Genomic DNA, 24,826 nt, shown 5'->3' with positions numbered 1-24,826 from the left:
TTGATAAAAAAAGAAAAATCTTACGAAATATTTAAAAAGATGCAACATCTGTCGGGAATCTTTACTAGTGGATTGGCGAAAAGGAGGCGCGGGACGTTTCCTTTTCTGCATGAGAATCGAAGTAAAGCACAATAGACAGGCTAAAGCAAAGAATAAAGCTTGCTTGACTCTCCTCCACGCATTTTTCTTGTTTTTTTCTTCTGAGGAACAGATCACTAGCTTGGTACTAAATCACACCGCTTCTTTTGCTTCTTACAACAAGACACACGACCAGAATGCGCCTCCTGTATCTTTCCTCGTATCGCTCTGTTCTCACCGATCCCATTCCGATTTTGCCGCACGCGGTTCTTTCGTCATTAACTTGCTCCGATATGTGCACAGGCATGTATCAACAAGAGAAGCCCTTCAGTGTTTACATCGAAGGACATGAAAATAGATGATCTTTGTTTGTGGATGCTCCATCGGTATCGGCAACTCTTGCCGCACGTGAATGGTTCTTAGATGTGTAGCACAAGTGCAGCTAATAATTTGAATAACTGGTAAACAATCGCGAAGGAAATGGAGCATGGGTGTCTGTACAGTGTACAAAATCCACTACCTGAAGCACTTATCTACATCTCTTTCAATCCACCATATCTACCTGGGGTTAATCTGAAATACTCTGTTGAACCAAATCGAGTGGAGTATCATATGAAAGATGTCGTACTTAACCGGCCTACTGTGCCAAAGAAAATGCTGCTGTACCTTCTTGACCCGCATCTGCATCCGACGGAATCTTTTCTCAGGGATGGAGAGGAGTATGTCCTTCAAGTTTGGGATATCCTTCTCCAGTACAAAAACCGCAAAGGATTCCCAATTCAGAGTCTCGAAAAACGGGGGCACGAAATTGTCGGATATAATCACGGGCACGCACTCGAAGAAGATGGCTTCCACAACTCGAGGACTGTTTACTTCATAACCTTTTGCGCATATGCAGTATTTGCTACTTCTCATGTGCTGAATGTAGTTCATATTACCCTTGACGTTGGGCATGGGACCGTATATCCTCATGTCTGGATCTTTGTTGCCCCAGTGCTGTAATAGAATTGGCCTGACGTATCCATGCAAGTTTCCAGCAAAGAAAGCTAGGATTGACCTCTGAGAAGGTCGCTTGCCTCCAAGATTTCTGAGAGGTTTCTGAGCTGACCGCACGTAGGTTTCTGGTAGCGAGACATCCTTACCGAAAACAAAGCCTTCTTTAACATCAGAATTGCAGAGTGCTCTTATGCACCTGGCCATTATTCTCCTTGTTTCAGATGGGGCCTGAGGAAGTTTTTGAAGGAAGTCAGAAGATGGTGGCAATAAATACAGATCACAGTTGCAGTGGACAAGCTAATGTTATTTGCATACATACGCATCTGCTGAAAGTAGAATTTAAAGCATACCCAGTCATGGCAAGCTACAAGAAAATGATCTGCTCCTCCAGTTCTATTCCAGAATGGGTGCTTTCCCTTGATAACGTCCAAATAATTTCGCAAAAATTGTATAAGGTTCTTATGACTGTGGGAATTGGGGACATACAAGGTTTCCTCGAGCATTCGAGAGCTAAATGGCAAGTAAAATAGGTGGGCCTTTCTACCATCCTTAGTAACAAATTTCTTGTTCGCTTCCAGTAGCTTCATAAACCATCCTTCAGAAGCGTATATCCCTTTCAGCACCGGATTATGTACAATTGGCTTTTGTCCCTCCTTGTAAATGTATACTTTGAGCATCTCTTCCATTAACTCATAGCTCCTGCATTTTGCAGTTATAATTTTAGAGCAGAAGTTTCAAAACATCCTTGCTGGTGTGGGAAACAACTTGCATTTAGTTTATGGACATTGTATTAGTTGTGAACTACTGTCTTTTCTTCTCAAAAGTAACCTACCGTATCAACAGTAAACTTGTTGCCCAAATTGGAATTAAGCTGACTAGCTGAGCCACTGTTAACTCAATAGCTCTAGAACCTCATAAGGAGCACTTCCTACTCAAGTATACAACTTTTATGCCCAACCGCAAAGATAAGGCTATAAGATATAAATGATATTCTACATTAAATTCACTCAGTTTGATCCCCCATGTGCATTTTATCGTACAGAATGACTAGAATGGATTTAATAGAAAGAGTGCTGGTAAAAGAAAAGAGAAGTTAATGAAGTAGGTTCTCTTGTATATATTTGCCCAACAGCACAAGCAACTCCAACCCCCATTCCGAGGGGAAAAAAAAACAAAAACGAAAATGAGAAACAAGAGAAAAAGGATCAAGTGTTTATAATTGGTGACCGATCCCAGTCTTACCTTTTGAACATGGAAACATTTCGATAAAGAGGGGCGTACAGGATCGGGTCACTCACGATGGGAGAATTCTCAATTTGCAATTTCGCTTTTAACAATTCTTGATCAACTACTGAAGACCACCGTGGCTTCTGCAACCGCAATGCAAAAACGTGAATTTCTACAAAAATGGAGTTCATGATACTGCTGTCCAAATACAAAGTGCAGCTCTCACCATTGATCGGTACGCGGCACGGCTTTCAAGCAACAAAGCATTCATATCTGCTATTGTAATTACTGCTGATGTTGGTGCCTGAGGTGTTTTATATGTATCATGAATGGAAGCAGTCGAACTTTGACTTAATGAGGAGACATCGCCCTGCATTTGGTTAGACTTAACATCCTCCTTACGAGTTGGAGTCCAATGTACTTCTGTCGAAGAAGTATCGGAAACAGATGATGGAATGGAAATTGTCACATGGGGTCCCTCTTTTGTCGATGAGTTGGAGTTCGGAGACGAATCCACAGGTGGAATTGCAGGTGAGGGAGGTACATAACTGACTCTGTTTTCACCACGTTCAGGTGCTTTGACATTGTTCTTCTTATTGGCAGCTGTGAAGTCGCTGTACATAGTAGAACTGTTTAGAGAAAGCTTCTCATTACTCTCAGGCACCATAGCTTCCTCTGGTGCATATCCACCAATTGATTTATTGGCAATGGGAGGCGCAATAGTTCCATTTACCTCCACTTGATTCTCTATTGATGACTTCTCATCACCAGTTGTATAGTTGCTTAAACCATAAGGTTCATTGAAGAATGTGTTACTCTTTGGTACAGTGCCATTGTAAAAAATTGAGCCTCTCTCTTCAAAGCCATCGTCCTCCACTCGTCCGTGAATGGTAGAAGCAGTAGTTGTGTCTGAGTCATTTGAAAGTGTCATGTTACCTGACATATATGATTTAAATGGCGATCCTTCCACATCAACAATATTCCCTTCTATTGGAACCTTGATTGCAGAAAATAGAGATCCCAGGACGTTCCCACGTGGGAGTTCGATAAACTGAATCAATAGAACCATAGCAAATGATATTCCCAGGAGCCATAGCAACTTTCTCGTCTCCAGCTGACAAATTGAATGAAATTTGTGATCCATTGGGAAGCAAATCGTTAGCTAGTAGTCTCTAAGCTCCATGTAACCGCGCAGGCCCCCAAAACTGCACATTTTTCCAACTGCAAGAGTCAGCATTCCCAGAAATACTGCACCAAATTGTACAGGATTTCTGCTACTTCTATGTAACCTATAAGTACATGCTATTGAAATTTCTAACTAGATTTCCAGATGCAAGGAAAACAGAGCAACTCCAGCTCCACAGATTTAATGTTACACAAAACATCAGCAATATTTGTACAGAGGCAACTTTGTTTCCCTGGTTCTTCCATTGAAATATGAGAGCGAAAAGAAGTGACTAAATTGAAAGACTGTAGCAGTCCAAGCTATTTCAATAACGAGAGCATAGAAATTAGCAGCTGCACCTGTGTGCCCAGCCCACAATTAGGAGAGTTTAAAAAAATGCTAAAGGGTCCTCTTCATTACTTCATAAGTTGGCACAGCCAATTTGTCATGCATCTACACATTAACACACAAGCATAACAGAATTAATGGGGGAACTCAGCCAATAGATCCATTACCCAGGTTTTGCGTCAATCTCGTATTGCTAACGCAAAGTTACTTGTATAATGAGTACAGAGTTTCATCAGCAACATGGTGGAGTCTTCTTACTTCATTTAAACCTCTTCCCATTTACTTCTTCAGAAAAAAAAAACAAAGGGACTCCTGAGCTAGGCTTTTCAGTTCATAAACAGTGTATGAATCATACAGAATAGGAATGAAACAAAAGCTCACGCCTCACAAAAGCCATTAGTCAAAATTCAAAGCGAAAATGCATAGCAGCAGGGCAACCAGACCACTAACAATCTTCTTCTATCGCGCATTTCTCCTACCTACGAGAGACCTATCCGCACTAAACGAGGTCAATTCCGAACTCCACTTGACCATGCCTAATCACAACTTCATCGTTCCTGCTAAAGCCCCCGACTCCATTGAATATCCCTTTCGCATTCCCAGAGCCACGCACGGATTCACGCGGGCCAAAATGGGACTCAACTCGCCACCCCGCAACAAGCACCAAAAGGACACCAACTCGGTGTCCGCTCACCGTCAACGGAGCTAAGAATCGGCAACTCAGGCTCCGAACTAGAAAATCCGAAATGCTGCTCTCATGCCTACGTATCAACCACCCGATCACACGAAAAGACACGGACGAACAATCTCGAACCGCGAAATCAGCAACACAAAAAAAAGGCCGATCGGAACGCGATACTCACCACCGCTCGACTCCATCAGAGCAAAGTCAACATCGACGGCTGCTAGAACCGCGAGATTCCCCTGAGCTGTTCCAGCACGCGAAGCACCATCGCGACTTCTCCAGTTCCATGAACGAACGATTGAGGGAGAAAAGCTATCCGAGCATGAGCTTTTCAGAATCCCGAGACTCGCTTCTCTGTCGTGACGAAAGCAAAGCGAGCAAGTAAAATCAGAGCGCCACCGAGCCTGAGGTGGACGAGATACGGAAAAGGGCTCGGCTTTGTGGGGTATTTACGCGGATGCCACTCGTCATTGTCAGTTTCATTACACACGAGCGGAAGATTCTCACCGGGGGTTAGCCTACGCGCATTCCGGCGCGTGTCCGACAGGCGGGCTCTTTTTCTTACTGAGCCTTTCTAGGGAAATTTGTACTTTGTTTTCAATAATACAAGCTAAAAATATTTCAGAATGGTCTAATATTAGTACGCAAAAACCATACTAGTTTTCAAGAAACTAGTTTTATTGAAAAGGGGAAGAAACGCGAACTTTTTATTTTTATTTTACCACCATCCGAATTCTTTTCTAAAAAGAAAATAGTCATTGAAGTTGGTAATTGCGCTATAAGGGACAATCAAAGAGACGGTTATCAAATTCGGTGTTGGCCAGCCTCGCCTAAAGCCACGGGTGACGGTCACGGGTTCATGTGACCCGTTGGCCACCAGATTTGGCCTCGTCGGCGGTCAAATCCGGCCTCGTCGGCAACGCCTTGCGACGAGGGTATTTTTTCAATTTCCGAAGCTTTAGTTATGACAAAGTTGAAAAAAAATAAAAAAACCGCTCGGAACTCCTACGAATCTGTCTTGAGTTAAAGGGGATATTTATCAAGCAACTTAAACTTTTGCCCAAAGTCCTTTAGAGGTCCAAAGTCCCGAAAAAATTGCAAAAATGCTCGTACGGTTTGATTTGGAAATCCACATAATTCTTTGGCTAAAGGGAAAAACAATTTTCGAAGAGGGATTTGGAAATTCCAGACATGTTTTCCCCTCCTAAAATAAATATAGGGTAGTTTTATTTACCAACAAAAAAAAATGTGGTCATCACGCGCCTTCAACGAGCGTGAGTGAAAGTCCCACGTAATTGCCGCTTGGGGCTACTTTGTGGGCCACATGCGTTGGCCCAGATGTGACCTTCATGGTCTGATTTCCGAATCTTATCATCATCGCTGTCGTCATCATCCTCGCCGTAAAACTACATGCACGCTAAATTAACAATAGAGCCATGCCAAACTCGTGAAAGTAAAACCAACCCTAGTAGTTGGTGTATCAAAAATATAATATGGACATATTAACTTTTGTTTAATTAGTAATTGACAAATAAATCTGTTTCACGGAAAGCCATTCATCGAATTTTTTTTTTGTCGAAGGACATAGATTTAATAGCGATTACAAATAAGAAACATCACATGCAAATAAGGAAAATCGAATACTTCGTTTCATGTACACAACCCGTGCCTGAATATTAATCAACGATGCGGCTTGAAAACGTAAGGACGCAACATTGGAAATGTGTTAACTTTTCTCGGCGGCACCTTTCAGGCATCTGATCGTCTTTCGGCATGTCAACCGATAACTTTATGGTTCCCCCTTTTTCCAATATTGACCGCTCTTTTGATCGTCAACAGTGGCTCACATATGTTGTGTTGATGACAATTTGTCTTTTACCCAACTGTTTATTCATGTCCACGTGGTGGGTCAAATTTTGGTGCAAACGATATTAAAGGATATCGACAAATATCTTCTGGGGAAAAATTCAAAAAAGGGCCTGAAGTCCTCTTGATTTTTCAAATAAGGACCCAAAGTGAATTATGTTTCAAATAAGGGCTCGAAGTAATATAGTACGTTTCAATTGAGGGCCCGAAGTGGTTATAATGTTTCAAAAAAGGGTCCGGCTTTAAGGGTATTTTCGTTATTTCACATTTTAATTTTTTTTATTATTTTTTTTTCTTTTTCTTGATTAAAAAAAAATATATGCACAGGGAGGGTCGCCCCTCCCCTTTGGCCGCGGCCGCCGGCCGGTGGGGGGTCGGCGGGCGGCTGGCGCCGGCGAGGTCGCCGGCGACCCGGCGACCCGGCGGCCCCGCCGGTCGGAGGCGAGGGCCTCGGCCCTCGCCAAAACCGGAGAGGGTCGGGCCCTCTCCGGATCTGGCGAGGCCGGCGGTCCCCGCCCGGATCGGGGTCGCCGCCGTCGCCGTCGCCCGTCGGGGGGGGGTCGCCCGGTCAAGGCGACCCCGCCTGGCCCCGGCGACGACGGCGGCGACCCCGATCTGGGCGGGGACCGCCGGCCTCGCCGATCCGGAGAGGGCCCGACCCTCTCCCGGCTTTGGCGAGGGCCGAGGCCCTCGCCCGACCGGCGGGGCCGCCGGGTCGCCGGGTCGCCGGCGACCCCGCCGGCCCATGCCGAGCCCGCCGACCCCCCACCCGGCGGGGGCCGGCGGCGAGCACAAAGGAGGGGGGCACCCTCCCGCCCGTGAACGTAAACTTCTTCCTCTGTTTTTCTTTTTTTTGGAAACAGATAACAAAATTTATAATAAAAAAGAAAAAATTAAATAAGTAAAAAGACTAAAATACCCTTGAATCGGGCCCTTTTTTGAGATTTTAAGGTCATTTCAAGCCCTTATTTGAAACAGTGTTCACTTGGGGCCCCTATTTGAGAAAATATGAGGACTTCGGGCCCTTTTTTGAAACAAATGTTCACTTGGGGCCCTTATTTGAGAAAACATGAGGACTTCGGGCCCTTTTTTGAATTTTTCCCTATCTTCTGCATCCAACTTCTAACAGCACAATATAATAAAAAAAAATATCCCGTATATTTTACTAAGTAAATCAAATTTGATATCACATCATTAAATGAGTATGTACTCACAAATTCAAAGGTAAATGAAGCCAGTGCTACTTATTCTAAGATTTCTTAAATTTCTGATCTTTTCTAATAATTTAAATCGTCCGACCTTATTCTTTCTCATTTTATTTACTATTTCGTAAAAGCGTGCGCTTGCTTACTAGTAGATTAAAAAGGGTCGGTGTAGGTTTTTAGTACATACTATTAATATCTCGTTAAGTCTTAAACTGAGTTAACCGTACACACCCTACAGCAATTTATTTATTAATTTTCTCTAAATTAGCCAAATCTCAAATTTGTGTTTTCTTATTTTTCGAAAAAATTTGCGAAACCGCGCAACGGCTTTTGCATCTCGGGCCGAAGTCCCTGGAACCCTAAGCCAAAGTCGCTCTGGTTTCTGCTGATTCTGCAGAGGAAAATGGAGATCGACAGAGCCGATGGCCGTAGCCCTAACCAGCTGAGGCCTCTCTCTTGTTCGCGGGGCGTCCTCAACCGAGCTCACGGATCTGCGAGCTGGGCTCAAGGTACCGCTCTGCTCTTGCTTTTGCTTTTGCATTATGTTTTCTGGAATCGAGGGGATTCAGCTTTGTTAGGGAGCTGTTCGAGGTGTTTGCTGTGTTCCTCTCCCTTTTTTTTCGATTAAAGGTGTTTCTTTTCGGTTCGAATCAATTGAAATCGAAGTGGGTTTTGCTTCTTTTTTTTTTTTTTTGGGTGGGGGTATTTTTTCTATGTTCAGGGAATACCCAGGTTCTTGCTGCAGTTTATGGACCGAAGGCGGGGACGAAGAAGAACGAGGACCCGGAAAAAGCTTCCGTCGAGGTCATCTGGAAGCCCAAAACAGGGCAGATTGGTGAGAATTCGTTTGCCTTTTGTTTTTTTGTTTTTTTGCATGTTTTTACTGTGAGGAAGTGCACATTGCTTCAATTCTCGCGTGATTGCAGGAAAGCAGGAGAAGGAATTTGAGATGGTACTGAAGAGGACGTTGCAGAGCATCTGCATCTTGACTATACATCCGAATACCACGACCTCAGTGATTGTTCAGGTTGGTTGCCCGCTTTATGCATGAGTCTCTCTCTGTTTTTCAATGTGCGGCCGCTTTGCTTTACTTCAGCGAACAGCAAGCATGCTAGATTCTAGATATTGGTGGTTGCCCTTAATCGAGCTTCGCACCTACCGTGTGAGTTTAGCGTCCCTAACTGGTCTGTCAATCTTCACCTTACTTTGGCAGCTAGATGTAACCTGTAGGTGAACCGTGTTTAATCAGCACTGCTCCTGTTAGCTTCTTTATTGGTCTTGAGCTTTGACATTTGCTTTTGCTGAATTCTGGTGGAATGAATCTAAGATAGCTCAGCTGGGAAACTTTGGCTGCTTGAGAGTTCTAGATTCCGAGACAAACACCCACCGTGGTTTCTTTATTGTGTTGTGCACACCTTTGGAAACTTCAAAGGTTCCTTTTAGCTGGATTTTGCTTGATTTCTCATCCATCTGCTATTTATGATGCGAGACAAGTTTGTCATTCCGACGAGTTTGCTATTCATGATGCAAGGTGGTCAGATACAATGAGTTGAGTCTGTTACGTAGTTTCCTTATGCTGGGCAATCTATTCTATTTTGCAGGTTGTCCATGATGACGGTGCTGTATCCTGATGACTGTGAATAATATTATCCAAGTGGTTTTTGCAGTCTTTCAAGATGTGTCATCATTCTGTGTTACATAGGTAGATAATTTAACAAAGGAAGAGAAATCTAAGATGAGGAATTACTTAGAGGTAGTTCACATGGAGATAGGTCTTGTAAACTTAGTCTGTATAGTTGTGCATGACCCATTAACATGCCTTTTTTGTTTATTGTCAGACATTGTAGTGCTATTAGAGGCTTTTTGATGATTGATAGATTTTAGATGGCATTTTGCCTTAGATGCTTGCGATGGCTGAGATCAATCTTAAAGAATGTTCTTTGATCCAGGGAATTCTTACATCAGATATTGCCTTTAGGAACTGATAGTGGATGGAGAAAACAGGAGGAGCTTTGCAAGTTTCTTGGGTATGAATTTGTCAACTTCAGGATTGACGTCATATATTGGACAGTTTCTTAGCTTGAATGGTGGTTTATATTTCGTTGTGAGCTGTTCTTGCCTAGGAAAACGAGTGATACTAAGAGGAGACAATGTGTGTCACGCTTCACTCTCAAGTACTACAATAAAGGCTTTATTGGTTGTGACTGTTCTAGATGTTGGATTTATCATGTATTGACAAATGGAGTACTAGAGCATCTTCGACTTTCTTGACATACATATTTGAGCGCATACTGCATGCGAAATTTCAATTCTGTTCCTTATGAGTTGTTATGATGAAGCTTCCTTGACTCAATTTTGGTAGCTTCTCCCTTGTGCCATAAATGCATCATGTGCTGCTCTTGTAGATGCTGGCATTCCTCTGAAGCATCTTGCTGGTAATTGAAGCTCTTTGTTCTTTGTATAGCTTTTCATGTCTTGCAACCACCCATTGAAATTTCTTCTGATACTTTTGTTGGTTTATGCAGTTGCAATATGTTGTTGTTTGGCTGAAAGTGGACTTGTGATGTTGGACCCCACTAAGTTAGAGGAAGAGGTGACTTTTCATCATGGATTTTTATCTCTACGGTGAACAGTTGGATTTTCTTGCATTAGTTGATGAGTGCAACTCTTTCTTTTGGCCAGTAAAAGTCTGGATGCATGTGATGAATAGCTTTACTCGTAGAGATTCTTAATGATTCGTGGATGGTGAAACAAGGTTCTATTTGGTTTAACCTAACACAGACGAGATACCATAGCTTGAAGTTTCATTGATATGGGCAGTTTATTTAAACAGTGAACAGGTTTTTCACTCAACAATGTTTCTTTGTTTTGTGAAGAATATTTGTTGGAGTCTAAAGTACCTATTGTTTCCCCTAAATAGCCATATATGGTGGAACGCATATTTGCATATAGTCACAGAGCCAATGACCTATGTTTTTTGTTGAATGATTTGGCAGAAAATGAAGGCATTTGTGTATATGGTTTTACCAAACTCAATCCTCTCTGTCCTTCCTGAAGAATCATCATCAGTAAAAGGTGAACAAATGGACCATGGGCTTATCACATCTGTCACCCATGGTGTCATGTCAGGTATTAAATCCAGATGGTGAAGTTTATCATCAAATGTTTCCCATGTTAAACAGACCTTTTCAATGCAAGAATTTAAGATTGCTAAAGTTTTTGGCTTTGAGAGGATAATGTACGTCTGTCTTAAGGAATTGTTCCTGATTTTGGTTTCACGTATTTCTGTGCAACCTAATTTTGAAATTTTGTTTGCTTCTCTTTCTTCAAGTGGACGATTATCTTCACTGCTTAGAACGCGGTCGTGCGGCAACCTCCAAAATGTCTGATTTCCTTCGGAGAAATTTACAACCACGGCTTTCTAGTGACTCATCCATGGCAGGATGAATTCGCCACTGCAATCCGTATAGCTCATGCTTGATTTTGACCCTTGTAATTGTCAAGAAGTTATTTTGTGAAAATTTCGTGTACTTTAGGTAGATCTTTCAATGATGCTGCATAGGGGGTAAGTATGTGGCTGACTTTCACAACGTTGTTCGGGACTTCTATTGAAGCAGTTATCCACATATATGAAATATATTTTTTGGTGATCTTGCTGTGTTCTTTCTGTTGGAGTCCATGTTTGGTTGCAAACAAAAAATTTCAGTTAATGAATCATCTATAATTCCTCTCGTCCACTCGAGCTCTCAAACGTGCATGCTCATTTATGCAATGTAGTTATCAACTTAGTTTTGGTCCCCGGGGCGCACTGCTTTCCTTCTTGCTTGGGTTTTGGTCGTGGATGGATGGCTACATACTTGCACTTGTTAAACCTGTGTTGATAATATACTATTCTTGGTGCATGTGCACCTTTCTGCTATAAACATTGTCTTAGCAGATGGACATCTGACCGTCCCTGTTCTGTCAGCCACATGAGTTGCAAAATTACTCTGGTGCTGTCATTCACTGGCATCCATAGAGGACATTCTAATATCAGTTTCTGTTTTTTTTTTTTGGTTTAATGAAAAATGGGTGAAGCATTCGCCTTGGCTGTGTTTTTGCCTTGAATTCGAGATGGCAAGAGATTTGAGGACAAGTAATTTGAATCAGCTATAGGTTTATGAATGTGGATGAGAGATGGTCGATAACACATCAATGAAGATTCTCCCAGAAGGAAGAGATGTAGAACTTCATGTTTTGACTTTTTTCCATATGTTACAACCTTCAGAGTTTCTATTCTTCCAACTGTCTGTGGGTGGGTGCGTTTCTTCCAGTTTTTGAGGGTATATTTTCTACTTCTCCTTCAGTGATTACCTATTTGAGCATGTCGGTGAGACAATTCAAAAGAGGCATATTCCTCTGACCCTCCAATCTAGCAATAAAGCCAAAATAGCCGTCCCAGCATAATTTCTAGCAGGTAGCAACTCCACCAACTAGCTATTGAATATGAAGCATATGGGCACCAAAAGATACTCTGTCAGAACGACAAAGACCTTCCAACCTAAGCCAGCCAAAAACGGAAGTTCTCTTTTTCCACCAGTAATTCTCAACCTAGTGAGCTGTAGGTAATTCACATTACACCATCAGTCAACTAATCATCACTTTTCACCGTTGATCATTGTCTCGTAAAAGTGAATGTTTTCTGGTCATCCATGATGTCAAAGATACTCAAGAAAATAGTCCAATGATTATGAGTCTCGTAACGCATGGAATCATCGTTTGCGACAACCAACTAGAGCATGCCAAACATGACTGTGGTTTCAGCCCGTTTTAGAGATCACATAGATAAAGGGAGACAAATATTGTGAAGAGTATTAGCATGTTGCGTCAATTAATGCCGTGGTGTATGACAATCAATATATTATTTGTGTCGTCCTTGGTTAACTCACGCGTCCTTGTCCAATGGGGACCAGCCTAACCAAGTGTCCTCTCTCGTTGTACGCGAACTAAGGGGCGATATTCGCAGAGCATAATTTTCAAATGATACAACAATCCTTGATCCTCTGCGGAATAATTAAGGCACATAGTTGCATTGCGTTGACTCAATAAGCATGAGCATATAAACCTTTGTCAACCCTTCAGGCAGAAGGACAGACCGAGAGATGCTGTCTTCACATATGGCGCTTCAAGTCAACTGCTCTGTGCAGAGGCCCTCCATGTGCATCAACTTTGATCACTTCAAATGCAGTCCCTCTCATGTTCTCAAAGTAAAGCCTCTCTCTCTCTCTCTCTCTCTTGCACGCATGCATATTAGAGTTGACAAAGTGGATCCTTCTTTAGTCGAGACCCCAATAAGATATCTGTAGTCATGTCTATATGGTGGTCATTGGATTTTCCCTTGAATGGAAATTGGTTACTGTCACAAGTTTCTCAATTCATGATATGCCTATCTAAATGGAGTCCATGATTAGGCGGATCGGAGCCGTACATTCGAATCTTGTGGGGAGATATAAGCTGCTAAGCTGACTGAATGTTGCATCTCCATGAGCAGCCATTGTTGAAAGATTTGGAGCAAGCCCCTATTCGAGTTGACTTTCCGAGTGCAATCAAGAATCTCTGCATGCACGCGTTGGAAGCGTTCGTCAATTCAGCATTCGAGTTCGTGGACCAGCCGTTGCTCCCATCTCAGGTTAACTTTTTTTCCAAACTGCACTTCTTCTAGGACCATTTAAAACACGGTGAAGTTCATATTTTGAAGATCCTGTGCAAGGATAACCGATGTTCAGTCCCCACGTATGTTTGATCATCTGAGTTGTGCAGAGAAATTTCGCTCCAGTCAGTGAATTAGGAGAAGCTATTAATGTCGACGACATTGAAGGGGCAATTCCGGATGACTTTCCGGCGGGCGTTTACATTAGAAATGGTAACGACAGGCACTGTGCCAAAATTGTGTCTTGTAGTGAATGTTTTTATCACAAATTTTTGCACACAAAAGCCGGACATAAAAATGACAGGTCTATAAAAAAACAGATAAAGGAGGCATAATATAGCGAGCTGTGCTTTTTTATTGGGATACTTTTTATGAATAGTTGAATGCGATGCGAGTGCTCGACATAAATCATCGCACAACAACACAATATGCAAAATATATTAGCCTAGTCGTACACATTTGAGTATGGCCAAGGACAATGAGGAAACAACAAAATACGACTCGTTCTTCTGCTTTATTTATCTAAACTTCCTAGCTGATAAATCAAAAAAGGCTAATGTTCATATGAGATGGAGAAATCAAATATGATTTTGTTTGCAACTAATTCAAAGATATCTAGCTTTCGCGGATGCTTTTTATAATAATGAAATTTTGTTTAGCCTGCAATGTTAATCCATGTCTGTTTCTTACGGATCGCAGGGCCAAATCCTCTCTTTGGAGGGCTAAAATCAACCAAATCCGTATTTGGACGGTCGAGTCACACTTGGATTGATGGAGAAGGGATGCTTCATGCCGTGTACATTGACAAAAATAGTGATGGGAGATGGATTGTCCACTACAACAACAGACATGTCGAAACTGAAACGTACAAACTTGAAAAACAAAGGGACAGACCATCCTTTTTACCTGCCATAGAGGGTGATTCGCCAGCCATTTTGTCAGCTTATCTACTGAATTCGGTGCTTTCACTGATCTACTTAAGTTCCTCATTCATAGTTAGCTTATTTATTGACACATGCAGTCTGGGCAATTTAATTTTGCAGTACTCTAAGAGCAGTAGTACATCATGTACATGTCATTTTTCACAAAGCATTACTAACCGAGAATTCTGCACATTTCAAACTTTTTCTTTCCAGTTGAGATTTGGGACAGTGAACAAACTGATTAGTAACACTAATGTGTTTGAGCACGGAGGGAAATTTTACTCAATTGCGGAGAATCACATGCCTCAAGAGATCGACATTTTTACACTAGAAACTCTAGGCAATTGGAATGTAGATAGAGATTGGAAGCGACCCTTCACGAGCCATCCAAAGGTCTGTCTCCATGAACCTGCACAGACATAAGCATTGTGCATTGCCTGAATATGAATAATATAAACCAATCTCCCTTGTGTTTTTCTTCATGTGACAGAGAGCTCCAGGTACAGGAGAGCTGGTTATAATAGGGGTTGATGCGGTAAAGCCTTTCATGGAACTCGGTATCATCTCAGGTATCTTTCAAGAACCTTGTTATGGTGAGCTTTATGCAGTTTCATTGTCAAACTTGGTAGTATCTTGATGGCCTTTCGATTCAAATTCAGCTGATGGGAAGAAATTACTTCATAAAGCTGATCTCAAACTCGACCGATGTAGCCTCTGCCATGAGAGTGGGGTCACTCAGAGGTTAGCAATATTTAGTGTTAATTAGTGTATTAGCACCAGATATTTGACAAGAACACATCATGGTCCCGACATCTATATAAGCTCGCAATTAATAACTGTAGACACCGGCTCTGCAGGTACAATGTGATCATGGATTTCCCGCTTACGATAGACATAAACCGACTCGTCCGAGGAGGGCCGTGAGTTACCTGCTGTCCTTAGTAGAACATTCTTCCAAAAATGAACATTTTCTTGCCAATTCCCACTCCTTCATACAGAGAGAAAACTAAAACAATGTTTGACTAGTGGCAATATTTTCGTTCATTGTGTAGATTGATACGATACAACAAGAAAGAGTATGCGAGGATCGGGGTAATGCCTCGGTACGGTGAAGGAAACTCCATGCAATGGTTCGACGTTGAAACAAGCTGCACGTTTCACATTCTGAACTGTTTCGAGGATGGCGATGAGGTAGAATAATCTGGAATAAAGCATTTCTTTTTTCTTCGAGGATCATTTCTGGAAAGGCTATGGACTTATTTCATGAAACTGAATTACAGGTTGTATTGTGGGCGTGCAGGGCTCTCGAATCAATCATCCCAGGCCCCGACTTTGGGTTGGACAAATTTCAATGGTTCTCCAAGAGATTCAAGCCAACTAGATCACGTGAAGAAATTGTCTCCGTGACAACTGAAGAAGAAGAAGAAGGGTCATTTTTTTCGTGCGCATATGAATGGAGATTAAACATGAAAACCGGAAAAGCTAAGGAAAGAAATCTCACAGGGACAAAATATTCGATGGACTTCCCTATGATCAACAGTAACTTCGCAGGCCTTAAAAACAGATACGGATACACCCAAGTTGTAGATTCCTCAGCAAGCTCAATCTCAGGTGACTAGAAAATACCATGTTACTCTGACTTTACAGCTCTCTTTCACGAATCGGTCTCGATATCGATTCTGATATGTTATTGTGATGAGTTCAGGCATGCCCAAGTATGGTGGCCTAGCCAAGTTATATCTCGACCAACCGAAAACTGGAATTTCCTTGGTAAACAAAGGCTCTCCTCCCCCAAACTTTTCTTCGATCACAGTAAGGTCATTAACGTGCAATTTATTCTTCCATGCACCAGAAAGAGAACCGGATCGAAGAAACAATCATGTTGGATTATCATGAATTTGGAGAGAACATCTTCTGCACTGGTGCTGCATTTGTTCCTAATGAAAACGGATTCGAAGAGGACGATGGCTGGATAATCACTTTCGTTCACAATGAATCAACTGATACCTCCCAAGTACATGAATAACCGCAGCCCTTATAATTTTTATTCACAATTTTTTATGTTGCATCTTGATTGAGGCTTTTCCGTTACTGAATTGCAGGTATATCTAATCGACTGCAAGAATTTTTCTGGCGAACCCATCATGAAGATTACACTGCCCTGCCGAGTTCCATATGGTTTCCATGGAACTTTTGTTTCCCACATGAAGCATATCGATCCGCAGGCATAGTCAGTATACTTTGCACATATAGATGAGGAGTTGCAAATCAAACCAGTTAAATGTTGTATCTACAATGGATGTTGATTTCGCAAGCCTATACATGCATACTTGTGCTCTGATCTTCTCAGATGGTCCAAGAAAATCTTGGTTTTTTGTGTAGAAGGTACGTGAAATTTTGGAATCTATGTTGTCCCCAGCTATAAATTTAATTGTATTGGTGGGCGCCAATAATTTTTCATTCTATCCTCTTAATTATCTATCTAATTCTCTGCATAATTGCGAATCTTACGGTACAGTGTGGGCAGCCACTTCCGGGCAAACCTCCTTGCTGTCTTTGCACCCCTACCTCCGTTGAGGACGAAACATAGTTGATTCTATCAAGCTGGAAAAATGAGTTCTGTACGTGTAACATGTTTCCTTTTAATTACTCTTTTGTCAACCAAAAGAAGCATCTTCCAGTAGCCTGCAATCTCTCAAATAAAGCCAGAACAAGACATCAGTCAACAGCTCCTATCGACACGACCGGCCAGCGAAGGCATTGGCAGACTGAAAATGCCATTTTTAAGAATCACCAGATTTTACAATCAAACCATCTCGAACACAAAGGAAGTTATCTGTTTTCATAGTATTAAAGGCTCAGAATCTGATCCTCCTGCGCACACCAGAAATCAACTCAACTAAACAACATTGTTGGGGAAAAGTACACTAGAAGTGCCATAACTTGTGTACGGCGTTCACTTGAGTACCATAACTTTCAAAACGTTCACTTAAGTGCCATAACTTTTAAAAATTGTTCACTTGAGTGTTATGTCGGAGCAAAATCGTTCACTTGAGTGCTACAGTAACTTTTCCGCCGTGCCACGTCAGTTTTCCAGCGTGCCACGTTAGCTTTCCGGCGTCTACAGTAACTTTTTGGCGTGCTACAGTAACTTTTCCGGCGTCTGCAGTAACTTTTCCGGCTGCCACATCGGCTCTTCCGGCTGCCGCGTCAACATGGTATTCAAGTGAACGATTTTTAAAAGTTATGACAATTAAGTGAACGTTTTGAAAGTTATGGCACTCAAGTGAACGCCGTACAAAAGTTATGGCACTTCTAGTGTACTTTTCCCACATTGTTGTGATGTCATTTTCTAGTAAGTATATTGCTGTGACCTCATCATACCTTTAATGAGGTTTTCACGAACGGGTCATGCCAACTCCGACAAGCTTAAACTATGTTTGATACAAACGAGTCATCTCATGAGAGCCGATTTATATGATAATTTTATGTAGGATGAATCCTAACAAGGTCTTAGTTTGAAGATATAAATGTGGACAAATTTCAAGTAGCATGATGTTTTCCCCTACTGATCATTGCCCGTGAAACAGTTCCACTAGTCACGGTTACATTCTACACTAGACAATTGAAATGTGTGCGTTTAGAGTTTAGGAAAGCAGCAAACCTTGATGCAACTAAATTCCCAGCTAAACAGAACTGGACTTTCTGAACCAGTTTGAAGAACGTTCAAGGTTGAGTCCCAAAAATTCGGAGAGAACATCTTCTGCAGCTGAGCTGCCTTTGGTCTTAAAGAAAATGGATTTGAAGAGGACGGTGGTTGGATAATCACTTTCGGTCACGACGACGACTTCATTGACGTCTCCCCAGTAGGTGAATAGTCGCGACAACTATAACTTTTGATGGTTTTCTTGTGTATATTCGAATTTGAGTATTTGCTACTTAAATTGTAGGTACATTCAGTTGACACCCCGAACTTTTGTGGCGAGCCAGTTGTGGAAAACAACGGTTCCCTCTCGCGTTCCATCCGGTTTCCATGGTACTTTCATTTGGCAAACGCTACGTTGATCGTATCCCATGGTAATGTTCACCACAGCTTCAGTTACGAGATAATCCAATTTGAGCTATGTTCTGTAAAGAAGTTGAAAATGTCAATCTTGCAGAGTCGGTGTGGGCATTCTTGTTAAGTTGTTATGACTTCAGAAATTCCTTGGGTTGTCCTTTGGTGTCGAGTAGAGTCATAGTTAATGTTTAAGCTACAAAATTAAAGGTGCGTTTGTTCGAGTGAGAGTATTTTTCGGAAATTATTTTTTCGCACTTTCACTCATTTAGTTCGCTGAAAATAACTTATTCAATGGAAAATATTTTCCCGTTAATAGAAAATTCATGCGTAAAATTAGAAAAGTGAATTCCTATATTTAAAGAGGTGAAAACACTTTTCGGAATTGTTCATCTCATTTTTTGTTTTCTTTTTTGATTTTTTTTTGGTTTTTTTAGTGTTTAGGTGGAGCCATAGATGTCATATGAAAATCAAGTATAGTGAGGACTCACATCGTTCGGTAATTTCGTGGATCAATTTTATTCCTCTAAGACTCCTTTTGTTTCGCTAAAAATGAATTATTTGGAAAACATTTTTCAAAGAACGATCACTTATATGGTTTAAAAAAATGAATGACCTAAAGATATTTTCATCATCCATGAAAATGTTTAGAAAAAAATCTTTGTCAATAATAAATTTTTTTCATCGACTAATTATTTCAAACCGAATGTAAAACGGTCTATGATATTCATTAGTCAATGCTAACACGACTTCTTTTTGCAATTTTGCCCAAAATTGAAGAAATCAAGTGTAATCAGAGCCTTAAAACATGGGGACTTGGTTGCAAAAAAGGATAAGAACACCACAGGTGCATCAAATTTTGCACAGCACTTACTTGAGTGCCTTAATTTTTTTTTTGTCTATCACTCGAGTGTCATAACTTCAAATCAATCACTTAAGTGATGTAGACACACTTGAGATGAACACTTTTAAAAAGTTAAGGTACTCAAATGACTTATAAAAAAGTTATATAAAACACAAGTGATCGGGAAAAAAAAAAGTGTGGCATTCAATCTGAGCACCGTACAAAAAATTAGGGTACTTAAGTGGTCGATGAAAAAAGTTATGGTGCTTCAGTGAGTGCCGTATATAAGTTATGGTACTTATAATGTCCTCTTTTCACCAACTTGATAAGTTTTAGGACCCGACTTGCGCATTTTGCAACCGACATCAACAATTTTTCTGGCGGGGGCCGGTCGTCAAGACTACACCGCCCCGCCGAGTTCCGTGCGGTTTCCATGTGACTTTTATTTCCCAAACGAAGCATATCGATCTACAAGCATAGTCAGTATACTCTGCACATGTATATGTGAATTTGCGAATCAGACCCGTCTTAGGGCCTGTACATGTTTGTTTGCATGTGATATGATCTTCTGAGAGGGTCGGAGAAATCATGTTTGCATGTGATAATACGCAATCCGTGTTGTCCCTAGGCGTAAAGTTCATTGGCGCATTGGTAGGTGCCAATTTTTTAATCCTATCATCTTAGTTATATAATCCAATTCTCTGCATGCTCGGGAATCTTTTGATCATCCACGATCCCCTCATCTTGCGATAAATTCCTTTGGAAGTGCAATTGTATTTACTTGACTGCTCTCGAAAAATTCTGAGAAAATTTCAAATAAGGGTCTAAAGTGCTTTCGTTTTTTCTCAAATGAAGACTTGAAGTGGAATACCTATCGAAGAAAAAGTTTGACCGACTGAAACTAGAGCCTCGTGCCAAAGCCAGGTACTGAAGTCCACCGCCGACAACACTTCGATAAGAGTCTCATTTGGAAGGTAGCAGCAACGATGTTATCGTTAGCTGTCATCTTTATGGCAGTAGCATTTTCGGCATCCTCAACTGTAGCTTTGAGCAAACTCAAATCGGGTCAAGATCTTCTTTCTGTGCTTCAGAATCTATTACGCCTTCCAGGGCAGAGATGGCTTCTTCTACACTTATTGCCTTTCAAGTGAACTGCTCTGTTCAGCAGAGCTCCTCCAGCCCCCTCAGCTTTCATCACCTCAAGTCTAACCTCTCGACTGCTTTCAAAGTGAACTGCTCTGTCGCTCGATCAGTTGAGGATTTGCAGCAAGCCCCTGTTCGAGTTGACTTTCCGAGTGCAGTCAAGAATCTGTGCGTGCGCGCATTGGATGCATTCGTCGGTTCGGCGTTCGAGTTCGTGGACCAACCGTTGCTCCCATCTCAGGTTAAACCTTTTTTTTGTTTTCCAAACTGCACTTCTTCTGGGACCACTTAAAACACAGGTGAAGTTCATATTTTGAAGATCCTGTGCAAGGCTAACCGATGTTCCTTTCCTACTTATGTTTGATCGTCTGAGTTGTGCAGAGAAACTTCGCTCCTGTCAGTGAATTAGGAGAAGCTGTTAACGTCGACGACATTGAAGGGACAATCCCGGATGACTTTCCGGCGGGCGTTTACATTAGAAACGGTAACGACAGGCACTATGCCAAGATTGTGTATTGTAGTGAATGTTTTTATCTCAATTTTTTGCACACAAAAGCCAGACATAAGAATGACAGGCCTATAAAAAAAAACAGATAATGGAGGCATGATACAGCGACCTGTGCTTTTTTATTGGGATACTTTTTATGAATAGTCGAATGCGATGCGAGTGCTCGGCATAAATCATCACACAACAATCTAATATGCAATACAAATTAGCCTAGTCGTACAAAATTTGAATATGGCCAAGAACAATGAGGAAATAACAAAATACGAGACTCGTTCTTCTGATCTAAACTTCCTAGCTGATAAATAAAAAGAGGCTAATGTTCATATGAGATATGGAGAAATCAAATATGATTTTGCTTGCGACTAATTCAAAGATGTCTAGCTTTCACGGATGCTTTTTATAATAATGAAATTTTGTTTAGCCTGCAATGTTGATCCATGTCTGTTTCTTACGGATCGCAGGGCCAAATCCTCTCTTTGGAGGGCTAAAATCAACCAAATCCGTATTTGGACGGTCAAGTCACACTTGGATTGAGGGAGAAGGGATGCTTCATGCTGTGTACATCGACAAAGATAGTGATGGGAGATGGAATGTCCACTACAACAACAGACATGTCGAAACTGAAACGTACAAGCTAGAAAAACAAAGGAACAGACCATCATTTTTACCTGCCATAGAGGGTGATTCGCCGGCCATTTTGTCAGCTTATCTACTGAATTCGGTGCTTTCACTGATCTACTTAAGTTCCTCATTCATAGTTAACTTATTTATTGACACATGCGGCCTGGACTATATAATTTTGCAGTACTGTAAGAGCAGTAGTACGTCATGTACATGTCATTTTTTTACAAAGCATTACTAACCGAGAACTCTGCCCATTTTAAACTTTTTCTTTCCAGTTGAGATTTGGGACAGTGAACAAACTGATTAGTAACACTAATGTGTTTGAGCACGGAGGGAAATTATACTCGATCGCGGAGAATCACATGCCTCAAGAGATCGACATTTTCACACTAGAAACTCTAGGCAATTGGAATGTAGATAGAGATTGGAAGCGACCGTTCACGAGCCATCCAAAGGTCTGTCTCCATGAACCTGTACAGACGTAAGCATTGTGCATTGCTTGAATATGAATAATAAAAACCAATCTCCCTTGTGTTTTTCTTCATGTGACAGAGAGCTCCAGGCACAGGAGAGTTGGTTATAATGGGGGTTGATGCGGTAAAGCCTTTCATGGAACTCGGTATCATCTCAGGTATCTTTCAAGAAACTTGTTAAGGTGAGCTTTATGCAGTTTCATTGTCAAACTTGGTAGTATCTTGATGGCCTTTTGATTCGAATTCAGCTGATGGGAAGAAATTACTTCATAAAGCTGATCTCAAACTCGACCGATGCAGCCTCTGCCACGAGATTGGGGTCACTCAGAGGTTAGCAATATATAGAGTGATAATTTGTGTATTAGCACCAGATATTTGACAAGAACACAGCATGGTTCCGACATCTATATAAGCTCGCAATTAATAACTGTAGACACCGGCTCTGCAGGTACAATGTGATCATGGATTTCCCGCTTACGATAGACATAAACCGACTTGTCCGAGGAGGGCCGTGAGTTACCTGCTGTCCTTAGTAGAACATTCTTCCAAAAATGAACATTGTCTTGCCAATTCCCACTTCTTCATACAGAGAGAAAACTAAAACAATGTTTGACTAGTGGCAATAATTTCATTCATTGTGTAGATTGATACGATACAACAAGAAAGAGTATGCGAGGATTGGGGTAATGCCTCGCTACGGTGATGGAAACTCCATGCAATGGTTCGACGTCAAAACAAGCTGCACGTTTCACATTCTGAACTGTTTCGAGGATGGCGATGAGGTAGAATAATCTGGAGTAAAGCATTTCTTTTTTCTCCGAGGATCATTTCTCGAAAGGCTGTGGACTTATTTCATGAAACTGAATTACAGGTTGTATTGTGGGCGTGCAGGGCTCTCGAATCAATCATCCCAGGCCCTGATTTTGGGTTGGACAAATTCCAATGGTTCTCTAAGAGACTCAAGCCAATTAGATCATGTGAAAAAAATGTCTCTGTGGCAACTGAAAAAGATGAAGAACGGTCATTTTTTTCACGTGCATATGAATGGAGATTAAACATGAAAACCGGAGAAGCTAAGGAAAGAAATCTCACAGGGACAAAATATTCGATGGACTTCCCTGTGATCAACAGTAACTTCGCAGGCCTTAAAAACAGATATGGATACACTCAAGTTGTAGATTCCTCAGCAAGCTCAACTTCAGGTGATTGCAGAATACCATGTTACTCTGACTTTACAGGTCCCTTTCGCGAATCGGTCTCGATATCGATTCTGATATGTTATTGTGATGAGTTCAGGCATGCCCAAGTATGGTGGCCTAGCCAAGTTATATCTCGACCAACCGAGAACTGGAATTTCCTCGGTAAACAAAGGCTTTTCCCCCCTTTGATCTTGCCACATTTTCTTTGATTAAAGTAAGGTCATTAACGTTCAATTTATTCCTGTATGCACCAGAAAGCGAACTTGATCGAAGATACGATCATGTTGGATTATCATGAATTCGGAGAGAACATCTTCTGCACTGGTGCTGCGTTTGTTCCTAAAGAAAACGGATTTGAAGAGGATGATGGCTGGATAATCACTTTCGTTCACAATGAATCAACTGATACCTCCCAAGTACATGAATAACTGCAGAGCATATAATCTTTATTCATAATTTCTTATGTTGCATCTAGATTGAGGCGTTCCCGTTACTGAATTGCAGGTGTATCTAATCGACTGCAAGAAGTTTTCTGACGAACCCGTCGCGAAGATTACACTGCCCTGCCGAGTTCCATATGGTTTCCACGGAACTTTTGTGTCCCAAACGAAGCATATTGATCCGCAGGCATAGTCAGTATACTTTGCACATATAGATGAGGATGTTGCAAATCAAACCAGTTAAATGTTCTATCCACAATGGATGTTGATTTCACAAGCCTATACATGCATACCTGTGCTCTGATCTTCTCAGATGGTCCAAGAAAACTGTTGAGTCAGTGATCCATTTTTGTGAAATCCTCTAGTCCTACGTGGGAAGGAAGATGCTAGCTGGAGAACTCTTATGCAGTGGCATAATTTGGTCAACAGTTGCCACTTGTTTCAGTCGGTTATATTTGCTGATGAGGACTTGAAATTATAAAAAATGAACAGCTGCAGATGGCACTTTCAATTGTTAAAGTTAAAATGTGTTGTCGGTCAAAGAGGTGTAATGCACGCCTATAAGAGTGTACTAAGCAGAAAAGCCAGCAAATCCTTCCTCCTCTCTTTGTATTGCTCAACTAAATAATAAGAGTGTTTCCTTGTTCGTTTGTGCTTCCTTGCTGCCTACCTCGTAATTCTCTGTTCTATCTTTTCCCGTGCACACAAACACACACTTACGATCCATTCCGCAAACTAACAGTGGTATCAGAACCTCGTCCGGTTAGTTTGGGGCGTTTGTCCAAACCATCCTCTACTAAAATAACCCTTTCATATTTTCTGACACCAAATCCATGGCTAACGCTGCCTCATCCTCATTTCCCATTCCTATCTATGATGGGAATAACTACGACTATTGGAGCATTAAAATGACTACTTTCTTGATGGCCCAAGACTTATGGGACATCGTCGAGAAAGGATATGAAGCTCCACAAGAAGGCGAGAGCATTCCAAAGGAACAACTTAGAATGGATGCAAGGGCACTGCTTGTTATTCAGCATGCACTTTCGGAAACTATATTTCCGAGAATAATTGGAGTAAAGACTGCAAAGCAGGCTTGGGGAATACTACGAGAAGAATTTCAAGGATCAGAAAAGGTAAGCACAATTCGGCTTCAAACTTTGAGAAGAGAATTTGAGAATTCTAAAATGAAAGTAAATGAGACCTTTCAAGAATATTGTGGCAAGTTGAAAGAACTAGTTAATCAAATGAGAGTGTATGGAGATGAAATCACTGATCAAAGGGTTGTAGAAAAAATACTAGTGTCACTTACTAGAAAATACAATCCTATTGTCATAACAATAGAAAATAAGGATT

The 24,826-nt window shown here is 41.4% G+C and overlaps 4 protein-coding genes across 6 annotated transcripts; 3 read left to right on the top strand and 1 right to left on the bottom strand.

Moving 5' to 3' along the window:
• Nucleotides 1-555: 555 nt before the first annotated feature.
• LOC115750037 (probable glycosyltransferase At3g07620) lies at nt 556-4,769 on the bottom strand. Of its 2 annotated transcripts, XM_048277565.1 has the most exons (6): nt 4,320-4,736; nt 3,985-4,286; nt 2,528-3,509; nt 2,317-2,444; nt 1,425-1,773; nt 556-1,302 (listed from the first exon to the last, which is right to left on the bottom strand). In XM_048277565.1, the coding sequence occupies exons 3-6, from the start codon at nt 3,443-3,445 to the stop codon at nt 637-639; spliced, it is 2,061 nt and encodes a 686-aa protein (XP_048133522.1). In that variant the 5' UTR covers nt 3,446-3,509; nt 3,985-4,286; nt 4,320-4,736; the 3' UTR covers nt 556-636. The 2 variants fall into 2 exon arrangements, with proteins under 2 accessions (XP_048133522.1, XP_030543029.1); XM_030687169.2 differs by lacking the exon at nt 3,985-4,286 and having other exon boundaries at nt 2,528-3,506; nt 4,678-4,769.
• A 3,094-nt stretch (nt 4,770-7,863) lies between these two features.
• On the top strand, nt 7,864-11,220 carry LOC115750040 (exosome complex exonuclease RRP46 homolog). 2 transcript variants are annotated; one of them, XM_030687173.2, is made up of 8 exons: nt 7,864-8,079; nt 8,292-8,405; nt 8,497-8,597; nt 9,172-9,192; nt 9,933-10,005; nt 10,096-10,163; nt 10,567-10,699; nt 10,902-11,220. In XM_030687173.2, exons 1-8 carry the CDS (start codon nt 7,974-7,976, stop codon nt 11,015-11,017), a joined length of 732 nt encoding a protein of 243 aa, XP_030543033.1. In that variant the 5' UTR covers nt 7,864-7,973; the 3' UTR covers nt 11,018-11,220. The 2 variants fall into 2 exon arrangements, with proteins under 2 accessions (XP_030543033.1, XP_048133873.1); XM_048277916.1 differs by having other exon boundaries at nt 7,936-8,079; nt 8,505-8,597.
• A 1,491-nt stretch (nt 11,221-12,711) lies between these two features.
• LOC115750059 (carotenoid 9,10(9',10')-cleavage dioxygenase 1-like) lies at nt 12,712-16,557 on the top strand. The gene is made up of 13 exons (XM_030687212.2): nt 12,712-12,816; nt 13,101-13,238; nt 13,370-13,472; nt 13,959-14,218; nt 14,396-14,575; nt 14,673-14,751; nt 14,842-14,923; nt 15,040-15,102; nt 15,235-15,373; nt 15,463-15,793; nt 15,888-15,952; nt 16,035-16,196; nt 16,285-16,557. Exons 1-13 carry the CDS (start codon nt 12,712-12,714, stop codon nt 16,411-16,413), a joined length of 1,836 nt encoding a protein of 611 aa, XP_030543072.1. The 3' UTR covers nt 16,414-16,557.
• Nucleotides 16,558-20,200: 3,643 nt separating this feature from the next.
• On the top strand, nt 20,201-23,663 carry LOC115750060 (carotenoid 9,10(9',10')-cleavage dioxygenase 1-like). The gene is made up of 12 exons (XM_048277914.1): nt 20,201-20,467; nt 20,608-20,710; nt 21,196-21,455; nt 21,634-21,813; nt 21,911-21,989; nt 22,080-22,161; nt 22,280-22,342; nt 22,475-22,613; nt 22,703-23,033; nt 23,128-23,192; nt 23,285-23,446; nt 23,535-23,663. The coding sequence occupies exons 1-12, from the start codon at nt 20,201-20,203 to the stop codon at nt 23,661-23,663; spliced, it is 1,860 nt and encodes a 619-aa protein (XP_048133871.1).
• The last annotated feature ends 1,163 nt before the right edge of the window (nt 23,664-24,826 follow it).

Source organism: Rhodamnia argentea, chromosome 4 (assembly GCF_020921035.1).
Source record: "Rhodamnia argentea isolate NSW1041297 chromosome 4, ASM2092103v1, whole genome shotgun sequence".
NCBI lineage: Eukaryota > Viridiplantae > Streptophyta > Magnoliopsida > Myrtales > Myrtaceae > Rhodamnia > Rhodamnia argentea.
Note: the sequence above shows the minus strand (reverse complement) of the source record. Positions and strands in the feature narration are given on the sequence as shown.